This window comes from Schistocerca americana, chromosome 2 (assembly GCF_021461395.2).
Source record: "Schistocerca americana isolate TAMUIC-IGC-003095 chromosome 2, iqSchAmer2.1, whole genome shotgun sequence".
Taxonomy (NCBI): Eukaryota; Metazoa; Arthropoda; class Insecta; order Orthoptera; family Acrididae; genus Schistocerca; species Schistocerca americana.
In genome coordinates this window covers 63,179,051-63,192,714 of record NC_060120.1, presented here as the reverse complement: position 1 = coordinate 63,192,714, position 13,664 = coordinate 63,179,051, and the positions used below count along the sequence as shown (strand labels likewise).

The following is a 13,664-nucleotide window of genomic DNA, read 5'->3' as shown; positions in this document are numbered from 1 at the left end:
TCTTTTCTGAAGTTTTTTTACAGTGTATCTTTGTTTGGAAGTGAAATGTGGTCGAGAAAGTGTTCAGAGAAGAGAGAGTCGAAGATTTAGAAATACGTTGCGACAGAAGTGCTTCAGATTTGATCTGTAGATCAGACAACGAATGGAGATGTATCATATCTAATTATGGGGAGAAAATTTATTTATATCACTACTTTATTAAATAAATAGATCAGATGTTGGAGGAATATACCGTATAGAACGAGAAGTGCATGCATGTGTACTATAGCACTGATAGCAAGATGAGATATCCACCAACAACAGGTAGATGTATAAATGGACGTTGGTTGGGATCTCCTTGCAACTCAATGAAAATATCGTACAGGTCAGCTTGCCATTTCTTCTGTTAAAGCATTTATGTAATCTTACTCTCTACAATTATACATATATTGACTGTTTTGTTTGATAATCTTGTTTGGTCAAAATTAGTAGGAGATAAACAGCATAAAAATACAGCTAAGCAAACTGCATTCTGACGTTACTGTGAGAAGTATTCTGCCGAGTGCAACGTGCGATAGAATATTAAGTAACTCCATGAAAGAAAAATGTCTTTTCAAATGATTAAAAGTACGAACTTCGCTTTAGGTATGTATAAAGTGATCTACCCTGTGGAGCCATATCAACGATGTTACACATATTACAAAAATTGGACTATCTCTTTGCTGTCCGTGCGATTCAACGCATACAGTTTCATGTGTTATCGAGGCTTCCGTTCTGATATTCCAGTCTACGAGATGTTCCCGAAAGTTTTATTTGATTTAAGAAGGCTATTTTTTCTGCATGAACGCTGATAGAAACTTGGGGCAAATAGTGAATTACTTGTCGCCACTTAGAAGATTACTTTAGCGTCAGTTTGTTGGTTCGCGTATTCGTCGGTAGTGGTCGCCGTAGTGCAAATCACTCGCTCGCTCATACCCGAAGGTGCGTCGAGTCGATGTAACATAGAAAGAAAGGTGTTTCGTGTTTTTCGCTAACACAGGTATGATTAAGTTACAAATGTGCAGCATTGGTTCCGACCAAAGAGTACACCACTGAACAACTTATACGGCAAAGTATTCGACTATATTCGACTATGGCGCCAGCAGTTTCTTGACAATCGTCATTGATGTACGATTCAACTACGTTCTTCACGTAGTTCGTAGACGTCTAAGCCGGCTCTGACCAAGGTCGCTAACGCTCGCACCAGCGATGGCACTCGAATTGGAGCTACACCTTCACTTTGGCCGGCAGGGGGAGGAGCTGTGGTGGTGTGAAGTTCCTGTCCACCAGGCTCTGCGCCAATGTCCTGGGTTAAACTTTAAGTCTCTAAGCAGTGTCTCATGAACCGAAGGCATGTCACACTGTTAATGGTGATCTGTCCGTCGGAGGAGGACGTAGATTTCGGCGGATCCCTCGGTACTCTTCGAGAGGAGTGAGCTGCGAATATGTACTGGCTTTGCGTTTCACCTTCTACCTTCCCTACACCCATAGCAATACGAACACAACACTATACTCAAGGCACAGTTATATGCAGTACACTTCATAACAGGTCGGAGGAAAGCATAGGGAAAGTACCTCCACTAGAACCTTGAGAAGAGCAGTGATGCACGATTCTTGCATCTTCTCCCATGTGACCATTTCCTGAGTATGAGAATAGTGTGACTTTGACATTAGTCCACTCTTTATGCTATAGGAGAGTTAGTCGCATTGCAACAATAGTCACAATAGTGAACGCATTAACTCCAGACATGCTCGCAGATAACTGAGACTAGTTTGAATACCCTCCAGATGTTTATCTTTGCTTACGGTGGAGGACAGCTTGAAAATCTGTGGAGGGTAAATGAAAACTGTCTCCCTAAACGTAGGTAATGAAGGTACCCTCAAGGCTGTACGTCGACGTATGTAAAAGTTATACTTTTTAAAATCGGATGGTTCTTTTGAGAATAAGACCTCTGCAGTCCTATTAGTAAGCTACAATGCGTCAGAGGTCGGTATCAACAAGTGAATTGGACATCACCGAGGCAAGACATTCACCAAACGTTCCTGCCCTCAGGGATTTGTTCACAACGATATCTGATTGACAGTGATAAAATTCCTACGAACAGCAAACTACATAAAATGCATCTCAGTACAACAGCCGCCTGCCACAATAAGGAAGCGTTGACTCGCTCACGCACGTATTATTCTGTCAGTCACTTACTAGCCATCACTGATAGAGCGATCGCACGCTACCTATACGTTAGGGAACTGACGTGGCCTGACAGGACGCGATACCCGATTGCTAAACAGCTCTGTGGATGATAGGACGTACGATACAGCCACCTACATTATTGAGAACCGAGGTGCTAAATTCTCGGAATAGTTCTCCCTGTAGATTACTGACGGCCAATATTATCGAATCGTGCAGGATGTCTATCACAGGGAAACATTTCACAACAAGCTACAGATCACGATCAAGAAACCAGCGCAAGTGGTTTATCACGCCTGTCACTAGATAATACATAATCGATACAATGAGACGGCAGGAACCACAGAAGAGTCTCTTAAATGTTTATAGCTGTTTCAAGTAAGTAATATATAGGATGGAGAAAAATTGTGTCACGAAATTTTAACCCTGGATAGCTGATGCCAATAGGAACCAAATGATGTGTATGTCGACAACGCACCATTTTTAAACTACGGAAACTTGGCGCCAAGCGCTCCGATTGACCGCGTGATTGCCCCGTTGCCATTCATCGTTTGACAGGCAGCGCTATGGGTGTCGGTTCACACATACAAACGATACAAACGTCCCTCACCCCGTCACTGCCCAAAGTGATACCCAAATGTGTCAAATACATCTTGTTTTTTGTCTCCACCTCACGTCAGAGGCATTCACACGTAAGCTTCGCTTCAGAGTACACACGTCACCTGCGATTTAGTCATGGCGTCATAGGATTCGTTTGAAGAACAACGAGACGTGGTTTTTGTTTATGGACTAGCCGACGGTAATGCGCATGAAGCTCGACGGTTGTTTGAGAAAGCAAGACGCCACCCACACCGGCAAACGTTTACAGCAGTTCACCGGCGACTTGGCGAAACAGGCTTGTTAGCGGGATATCATGGTGATGCTGGAAGACCTCGAACACGACGGGATGCTGCATTTGAACAGACTGTTCTCGAGCTCTTCGAGTAAGCACCTACTACAAGTACTCGAGCGACTGGACATGACATGGGGGTCACTTGTCGGTTAGTCTGGGAGGTTTTGAGAGATGACGGCCAGCATCTATTTAGTTTCCACTCTGTCCAAGACCTGAATCCTGTGGCGGACTATGAGCATAGGCTAGGGTTTTGCCGGTGGTTTCTGCGACGTGTTGCACGAGATCCCAACTTCCCAGCTATTGTGTTGTTTGTGGAGGACTGCACCTTCCCTCGGAATGGCCTTTACAACAATCGAAACGTTCATTTCTGGGCAATGGGAAACCCTCACGTCACATATGTCCACGGACACAAGGAACGATTTTCGATCAACATTTGGGCAGGCCTTGTGGATGACCATATAATTCGGCCGGTGCGTCTACCTCTGCGACTTACCGGAGCAAATTACCTTCACTTTTTGCAAGAAACTCTACCCGGTCCGCTGGAAGATGATCCCCTGGATATACGGCTATGCATGTGGTTGCAGCATGATGGGGCGTCCGCACATAACAGTCGTGTTGCGCGCGGATATTTAAATGAACACCTCGACGGCCGGGCAAGTGGCAGAGGTGCTCGTAGGACATGGCCCCAGCGATCACCAGACTTCACGCCAACGGACTTTTCCCTGTGGGGATTCTTCAAGGTTATAGTTCGCCCACCCGGACGTGAACCACCTAGAAATGAAGGGGAATTAATGGATCGCATTCAACAAGCCACCAGTTACATCACGGCAATGCCAGGAATCTTTGAAAGAGTACAGCAAAACACTTTTCGACGTTACCGAGCTTGTGTCGCGTTAGAGGGTCGCCAGTTCGAGCACCTGCTTTAAATAAACAGTGTCCTAGCTACAAAACAGGCCGTTTTCAGGGCCGACACAGTTCGTAAAATACTTTATATACGCGAACTAAGAGCTGTTGACGGATTTGTCCCAGGTACGTCTCATCATGAAACTACAATGGATGTGTCGGGACCCATGAGGATTCGCCCCCAGAGTGGAAGGTAGGCACCCTACCACCGAGCGTGGGGGCCGCCTTGGGTACATCTCTATCTGGGGCAGGCAGAGCATTCGCGGTCATGCGTTTTCCAGAGCATCCGGCATCAGGGCAATCCCGTGGCCAATCGGAGCACGTAGCGCCAAATTTCCGTAGTTTAAAAATTGTGCATTGTCGACCTACAGAACATTAGATATTTTGGTTCCTACTAAAGATGAGAAAAGTCATTCATCCTTGGGAACTAGTGCACTGGTGATCGCTCTTTTTTGGGAAACGTTAATTTTTACTCGTTCACCGTTCATTGTTCTACATGGTTCTTACGAGAAGGATGGAAGGAGCCAAAAGGGGGCACTTGCCTCCCCCCTGGAGTACAGAATTTTTATTCACAACAGAATTCTCACACCCTTGTAATTTTCGTGATTCTGCAAAACATCTCGTTTAGCCAACTTTAGCTTTACGTGGCTGACCGAAGTAAAATAATGTAAGGTGCCGCACGAAAAACCGGCCCCGAGTACGGACTGCTCGTCAATTTCGCACCATTCGTTGACCGATGCGATCAGAATAGATGCACATGTAATAGTCAGGCAGTGGAGAAATAAGAAGCCAATGCAAACAACTTCGAAACAATAGTTGACGATTGGTAAGCGACAGTGAGTAGTCTAGTACTCAGGGGCGATTTTTCGTGCGCCACCCGGTACCACTGAAATAACATTGTAGGAGTTATCATATTCTCTTTACAAAATGTGACACCAGACACTGGATTACGAAACATGGGTTTGATTCGGTTGTAAGTCGATCTGCCTTCCACGACAATGAACATGCTGTTTTACCTTGGATCGAAAAAAGACGGAAAATGGCCTTTCGTGTGTGCCATGCTGACGTCCTTTGCATATGTAATAACCAAAAAACTTGCCTTTTTACAAGTATTTCTTCTGCTGTTTATCGAAATAGTGAAGTAAGCTGATACGCCGTTTTGTTACCTGAAAAGGTGTATGTATTACATACCACGTAATTTTTTCGTAGTTTACGTAGTTATAAAATACATTTTCATTAGCGTTAGTGGACGCTGAATAGAATACAAAAAGAACCAGAAGTTCAGAGCTCAAAAAAGGTTTCAAACAGATCTAGAATGGACGTGCGAAGCGAACGAAACGAACAACAACTTGATACTGAACTAACTAGGAGCAGTCGGCAGTGGAACTGCGACGAGTGGCCACGCGATGAAGGACGAGTCCAGCTGAGCGAGACCGAGACCGAGACAGAGGGAAACGGGACCGAGGCTGGAACGAGACCGTCCGACAGGCCGTTGCGGGAACGAGACCGAACGGTTTCATCAGCTACGAAGGGTTAAAATTTCGTGACACAATTTTCCTCCACCCTGTATACAGGGTGTTACAAAAAGGTGCGGCCAAACTTTCAGAAAACATTCCTCACACACAAATAAAGAACAGATGTTATGTGGACATGTGTCCGGAAACGTTTAATTTTCATGTTAGAGCTCATTTTAGTTTCGCCAGTATGTACTGTACTTCCTCGATTCGCCGCCAGTTGGAACAATTGAAGGAAGGTAATGTTGACTTCGGTGCTTGTGCTGACATGCGACTCATTGCTCTACAGCACTAGCATCAAGCACATCAGTACGTAGCATCAACAGGTTAGTGTTCATCACGAACGTGGTTTTGCAGTCAGTGCAATGTTTACAAATGCGGAGTTGGCAGATGCCCATTTGATGTATGGATTAGCACGGGGCAATAGCCGTGGCGCGGTATGTTTGTATCGAGACAGATTTCCAGAACGAAGGTGTCCCGACAGGAAGACGTTCGAAGTAATTGATCGGCGTCTTAGGGAGCACGGAACATTCCAGCCTATGACTCGCGACTGGGGTGACCTAGGACGACGAGGACACCTGCAATGGACGAGGCAATTCTTCGTGCAGTTGACGATAACCCTAATGACAGCGTCAGAGAAGTCGCTGCTGTACAAGGTAACGGTGACCACGTCACTGTATGGAGAGTGCTACGGGAGAACCAGTTGTTTCCGTACCATGTACAGCGTGTGCAGGCACTATCAGCAGCTGATTGGCCTCCACGGGTACACTTCTGCGAATGGTTCATCCAACAATGTGTCAATCCTCATTTCAGTGCAAATGTTCTCTTTACGGATGAGGCTCCATTCCAACGTGATCAAATTGTAAATTTTCACAATCAGCATGTGTGGGCTGACGAGAATCCGCACGCAGTTGTGCAATCACGTCATCAACACAGATTTTCTGTGAACGTATGGGCAGGCATTGTTGATGATGTCTCGATTGGGCCCCATGTTCTTCCACCTACGCTCAATGGAGCACGTTATCATGATTTCATACGGGATACTCTACCTGTGCTGCCAGAACATGTGCCTTTACAAGTACGACAGAACATGTGTCTCAACAACAAATTCGGTGACCGATGGATTGGTAGAGGCGGACCAAATCCTTGGCCTCCACGCTCTCCTGACCTCACCCCTCTTGACTTTCATTTATGGGGGCATTTGAAAACTCATGTCTACGCAACCCCGGTACCAAACGTAGAGACTCTTCGTGCTCGTATTGTGGACGGCTGTGATACAATACGCCATTCTCCAGGGCTGCATCAGCGCATCAGGGATTCCATTCGACGGACGATGGATGCATGTATCCTCTGTGAAAGAGGACATTTTGAACATTTCCTGTAACAAAGTGAGTGAAGTCACGCTGTGTGTTTCCATTCCATGATTAATGTGATTTGAAGAGAAGTAATAAAATGAGCTCTAACATGGAAAGTAAGCGTTTCCGGACACATGTCCACATAACATATTTTCTTTCTTTGTGTGTGCGGAATGTTTCCTGAAAGTTTGGCCGTACCTTTTTGTAAAACCCCGTAAAGGCTTACATAAAATGCATAGAAAAGAAATATGTAGCTAATATTTCCTTGTCTTAAGCTGATGGCGCCTTGTTAATTGTTCCTTGGAGAAATAAATTACTGATTTCGAAGAACGAGCTGCGCTGTGCTGAGGACTGGGCGCGCACCTGTGAGAAGAGGTTTCTGCTGAGGGGGCTCAGCAGGTGGATGCTGACGGAGACGGCGCCGGCCGACTCGCCGAACAGCGTCACGTTGTGCGGGTTGCCGCCGAAGTAGTGGATGTTGTCGTGCACCCACTGGAGCGCCATCAGCTGGTCGAAGAGCCCCGCGTTGCCCGGCACGTCGCTCGTGTCGAAGAAGAGGAAGCCCAGCGACGCGACGCGGTACTGCATCGACACCAGGATCACGTTCTCCTCGGACACGAGCGTCTTGTGGTCGTACACGTCGAGCGTGGCCGTGCCCGAGTAGAAGCCGCCGCCGAAGATCCACACCATGACGGCGGCGTTGCGCGGCCGCGGCTTGGGCGCCACCACGTTGATGTAGAGGCAGTCCTCCGACAGCTGCGTGTTGGGGTTCCAGATGACCGAGCCCGGGAAGTCACCGAACACCTGCGGAGCACAAAGTCCGTACAGCGGAGGCGGAGCGAGAGCGATATTTAACTGACGTCGGTTCACTTTAACAGGATGTAGCACGTCGTTTTACTGTCCTCCAGGAAGCGTGTGGCGCGCAAATTATTCTCGGGATTGAGACCTGGCTGAACCCTGAGATAGGAAATTCTGAAATATTTAGTGAGGGTTGGAACGTGTATCGGAAAGACAGATTAGACAGCGTAGGAGGTGGTGTACTCATTGCAGTTGACAAAAATATTGTGTCTACTGAGGTCGAAGTAGAGTGTGATTGTGAAGTTACCTGGACACGTTTAACAGGGTTAGGAGGAATAAAGTTAATTTTTGGGTGTTATTACCGGACACCAGGTTCCACCGTGACAGTTCTAGAATCATTCAAAGGGAGTCTACACTCTGTACCGCAGAAGTACCCGGATCATGCTATATTGGTCGGGGGCGACTTCAACCTACCTAGTATAGACTGGGATGTCTATGGATTCTTTACAGGTGGTACAGACAAGTCGTCGTCTGAATTACTTTTGAACACATTATCCGAAAACTGTCTTGAGCAGCTAAATCGACAGCCAACGCCTAATGGAAATATTTAGGATCCGGTAGCCACCAACAGACCAGACCTCATCGACGGTGTCAGTGTTGAATAGGGATTAGTGATCATGATGTTATCATTACGGCTATGGTTACGAAAGTTAAAAAGTCGGTCAAGAAGGTTAGGCGAGTATTCTTACTAGAAAGAGCAGATAAGTAGTTGTTAGCATCCCACTTAGTAAATGAATCGACTTCATTTACTTCCGGTACGACGGACGTGGAAGAATTATGGGCAAATTTTAAACACATTGTAAATCACGCATTGGACAAGTATGTGCCGAGAAAGTGGGTTACGCACGGAAAAGACACACAGTGGTTTAACAGCGCAATTCGGAGAATGCTCAGGAAGCAAAGGCAGTTGCACTCGCGGTACAAGAAAGTTCGGGAGAATGAGGCCAGGCAAAAGTTAGTAGAGATTCGCGCTGCTGTAAAAAGAGCGGTCCGCGAAGCATACAACCACTACCACCGTCATACCTTAGCAAAGGATCTTGCTGAAAACCCAAGGAAATTCTGATCTTACGTAAAATCGGTAAGCGGGTCGAGGGCTTCCATCCAGTCACTCACTGATCAGTCTGCCCTGGCAACGGAAGACAGCAAAACGATAGCTGAAATTTTAACTTTAGCATTTGAGAAATCCTTCACGCAGGAGGATCCTACAAACTTACCGCCGTATGAGTCTCGTACAGATTGCCGTAGAGAGGACATAGTGATGGACATCTCTAGGGTTGTGAAGCAGCTGAATGCGTTGAAAATAAATAAATCGCCAGGTCCTGATGGGATTCCAATTCGGTTTTACAGAGAGTACTCTACTGCATTGGCTTCTTACTTAGCTTGCATTTATCGCGAATCTCTTGCCCAACGTAAAGTCCCGAGCGACTGGAAAAAAGCGCTGGTGACGCCTGTATATAAGAAGGGTAGAAGGACGGATCCTCAAAATTACACACCAATATCCTTAACATCGGTTTGTTGAAGGATTCTCGAACATATTCTCAGTTCGAATATAATGAATTTCCTTGAGACAGAGAAGTTGCTGTCCATGCATCAGCACGGCTTTAGAAAGCATCACTTCTGCGAAACGCAACTTTCCCTTTTTTCACATGATATCTTGGGAACCATGGATGAAGGGTATCAGACGGATGCCATATTCCTTGACTTCCGGAAACCGTTTGACTCTGTGCCCCACTGCAGACTCCTAACTAAGGTACTAGCATATGGGATTGGTTCCCAAGTATGTGAGTGGCTCGAAGACTTCTTAAGTAATACAATCCAGTACGTTGTCCTCGATGGTGAGTGTTCATCGGAGGTGAGGGTGTCATCTGGAGTGCCTCAGGGAAGTGTGGTAGGTCCGCTGTTGTTTTCTATCTACATAATTGATCTTCTGGATAGGGTGGATAGCAATGTGCGGCTGTCTGCTGATGATGCTGTGGTGTGCGGGAAGGTGTCGTCGTCGAGCAACTGTAGGAGGATACAAGATTACTTGGACAGGATTTGTGATTGGTGTAAAGAATGGCAGCTAACTCTAAATATAGATAAATGTAAATTAATGCAGATGAATAGGAAAAAGAATCCCGTAATGTTTGAATACTCCATTAGTAGTGTAGCACTTGACACGGTCGCGTCGATTAAATATTTGGGCGTAACGTTACAGAGCGATTTGAAGTGGGACAAGCATGTAATGGCAGTTGGGGGGGAGGCGGATAGTCGTCTTCGGTTCATTGGAAGAATTCTGGGAAGATGTGGTTCATCTGCAAAGGAGATCGCTTATAAAATACTAATACGACCTATTCTTGAGCACTGCTCGAGCGTTTGGGATCCCTATCAGGTCGGATTAAGGGAGGACATAGAAGCAAGTCAGAGGCGGGCTGCTAGATTTGTTACTGGTAGGTTTGATCATCACGCGAGTGTGACGGAAATGCTTCAGGAACTCGGGTGGAAGTCTCTGGAGAAAGAAGGCGTGCTTTTCGTGAATCGCTACTGCGGAAATTTAGAGAGCCAGCATTTGAGGCTGACTGCAGTACAATTTTACTGCCGCCAACTTATATTTCGCGGAAAGACCACGAAGATAAGATAAGAGAGATTAGGGCTCGTACAGAGGCATATAGGCTGCCACTTTCCCTCATTCTGTTTGGGAGTGGAACAGGGAGAGAGGGTGCTAGTTGTGGTACGAGGTACCCTCCGCTACGCACCGTATGTTGGATTGCGGAGTATTTATGTAGATGTAGATGTAGACGTGTGTTGTGGGACTGGAGCTGCCTTCCTATCAGGAATATGGCACAACCTCAGCATGGTATGTGGTAGTATGATGAAACAAAGAGGAATGAATGGGTATTGAGTAAAGAATCTTTTAATATGAGTAAATGTTTCGTTGTGACTTCAGAGAGCAAATTACACGTGTCGTTCACCGCTAAGAACATTGCGCACACAAGTGGCACACTGTCAGAAGACAGGATTCTGAGTCGGTACGGGTAACAAGTGCATTACAGCGTACGACTGAAGTGGAACTGGAAACGTCCACCAGAACTGAAGTATGAGAAATGTACGATTCTTGAGGAAGGCTCGTCTGAATTACCACACGGAGCCAAATTGAGTTTCTGGCGGTATGTTGAGCAAATGCTATGTCACGTCGAGCCGTAGTGAATTGATGTCAACAATTCGGACAAAGCCGCACAGACGTGCGTGATGCCGACCGGGAAGCTAAGTTATTCTTCTACCATGTTATTTGCATCTTTTCGGCAAGCTGAAAGAACGTCTGGAGGATATTTTCCAACGATGAGGACGTTAACACAGTAGTTCTCGCATGGCTCCGTGAAGAAAGTGGGATTTCAATCGTGAGGAATTAAACGATTGGTAGAAAGTTTCCACGGCTGTCCACAGAGACTAAGGTGACTATGTTTAAAAATAATGTGATATATTCATGCAACTTTGAAATGAACTGCACCGTTCAATAAAGAATTGCTTGGCTTGCCGTAATAATGGTTCAAATGGTTCTGAGCACTATGGGACTCAACTGCTGAGGTCATTAGTCCCCTAGAACTTAGAACTAGTTAAACCTAACTAACCTAAGGACATCACAAACATCCATGCCCGAGGCAGGATTCGAACCTGCGACCGTAGCGGTCTTGCGGTTCCAGACTGCAGCGCCTTTAACCGCACGGCCACTTCGGCCGGCGTAATAATGTGTACCCTACTTTTTGAAGATCAGTTTAGATATTATCTTAGTAATCAAACACTCAACTACAATCAATTAATTATTTATCGCCGCGGTGCGTAGCCAGGAATCTAGTAAACTCACTAGACAGTCCACTACATCAACTGCTGTCCCCTGAGTTTTGAGAAGATATTTACGATAAAATCAGTGACAGTTACTTGTGGATACGACCGACTGTGCTCGAAGCTTAACTCAACGACAGATTTTGAATGGCGAGGTTCGCTCCCATTCAGTAGTTCAGTCAGTTATTTGAATTCGTTGAGAGGGCTCGAACAGTAACGCCATGCGATCCGCGGCTCCAAGTGAAGATGAGCCACACTCATTACATTCAGCCTTGAAGCACGCTCCAGCACCAAAGTCCACGGTCGTCCTCTTAGAGAGAGTAGAGAGAACGGCTAAAACTCCGAGGCACTGCTACCTCTGTAAATTAAAGTGGAGCACGCTTTTCCCACTTCTAGAAGCCCATCGTACATGGTGTTGATATGCACGTTTTCTCATTCAAAATGCTCGTTTTTAATTTCCTTAACATACAAATATTACTTGTATGTTTTTGAAAGAAAGGAAATCAATTTTACCAACGGTTGCAATGATAATTACCGTGATCATTTGCACAGAGTCACATAACAGTTGCCTGCAACTAGGAGCTGGCATAATCTGAAACTGGAAACTCTTGAGAATGTAAATGTATGCAGCGTTTTATAACTAATGCAAACTATTTTCCTCTATACCTTATTAGTTTATGTAACTCTTCTAGTTTGCAGCGTCATAACGTACACTAATACGTCTACGTTATTCTCCAAAATAATTCAACATATGTAATGAATTTATGTAGACTGGTACATTCTTATTTATGCATTTAATTCACCTGCCAAGATTAGTACCTTCAGGCACTCTCTTATATTTAAAGACAAATTTTTTAGAGAGATACACTGAGGAGACAAAAAGTCATGGGATAGCGATATGCACAACCTAAGCAGTGGTAGTATCGCGTACACAGGGTAGAAAAGGGCAGTGCATCGGTGGAGCTGTCGTTAGCATGCAGGTGATTCACGTGAAAAGGTTTCCGACGTGATTTTGGCCGCACGACCGGAATTAAGACTTTGAACGTCCAATGGTAGCTGGACCTAGACGCATTGGGCATTCCATTTTTGAAACTGTTAGGGAATTCAGTATTCCGAGATCCACAGGGTCAAAAGTGTGCCGGGTATACCAAATTTCTGGCATTGCCTTTCACCTTGAACAACGCAGCGACCGAAGGCCTTCACTTAACGACAGAGAGGAGCCGCGTTTGCGTTGAGTTGTCAATGCTAACAGACAGACACCACTGAGTGAACTAACCGCAGAAATCAATGTGGGGCGTACACCGAAGGCATACGTTAAGAGAGAGAGGCGAAAATTTCGACTTTCATGGGCTATGACAGCAGACCACCGACGTCAGTGGCGTAGCTAATAGCCACGACATCGCCTGAAGAGCCTGTTTTGGGTCCGTGATCATGTCGGTTGGGCCCTAGATGAATGAAAAGCCGTGACCTGGTCATTGAGTCCCGATTCCAGTTGGTAAGAGCTAATGGTCGGGTCCGAGTGTGGCGCACCCCCATGAAACATTGGGCCCATGTTGTCAAAAAGGCACTGTACAAGCTGGTTGTGGCTCCACAATGTGTGGACTGTGTTTACATGGAATGTACTGGGTCCCTGGTCCAGATGAACCGATCATTGACTGGAAATGATTATGTTCGGCTACTTGAAGTCCATTTTCAGCCGTTTTCCAAAACAACGATGGAATTTTTATGGATTGACGTGTGCCATATCACCAGGCCACAATCGTTCGCGATGGGTTTCAAGAACATTTCGGACAGTTCGAGGGAATGGTTTGGCCACCAACTGAACACTTATGGGACATAATCGGGAGGTCAGTTCGTACATAAACCCTGCACCAGCAATAATTTCGCTGCTATGTACGGATGAGGCGGCAGCATGGCTCAATATTTCTGCAGGGGATTTCCAACGACTTTTTGAGTCCATGACACTATGACGAGCAGCACGATCGACACGATATTAGCATGTATCCTTCGACTTTTGTCACCTCATTGTAGTGCTGAAATGCTTGAAGTAAATGGACTGTACATAATAGTACTGGTAGACATTAGTTAATGTAGAAGTTTCAAATAATTGATGACTA

At 45.7% G+C, this 13,664-nt stretch overlaps 1 protein-coding gene across 1 annotated transcript in view; it reads right to left on the bottom strand.

Annotated features, from left to right (window-relative positions):
- Positions 1-13,664, bottom strand: part of LOC124596111 (acetylcholinesterase-like) — a gene marked incomplete at its 5' end in the record, with an annotated part of 44,927 nt that overhangs the window by 20,963 nt on the left and 10,300 nt on the right. Inside the window, one exon of the mRNA XM_047135126.1 lies at positions 7,234-7,674. Coding sequence (XP_046991082.1) covers positions 7,234-7,674 — 441 coding nt within the window. The remainder of the gene's footprint in view (positions 1-7,233; positions 7,675-13,664) is intronic.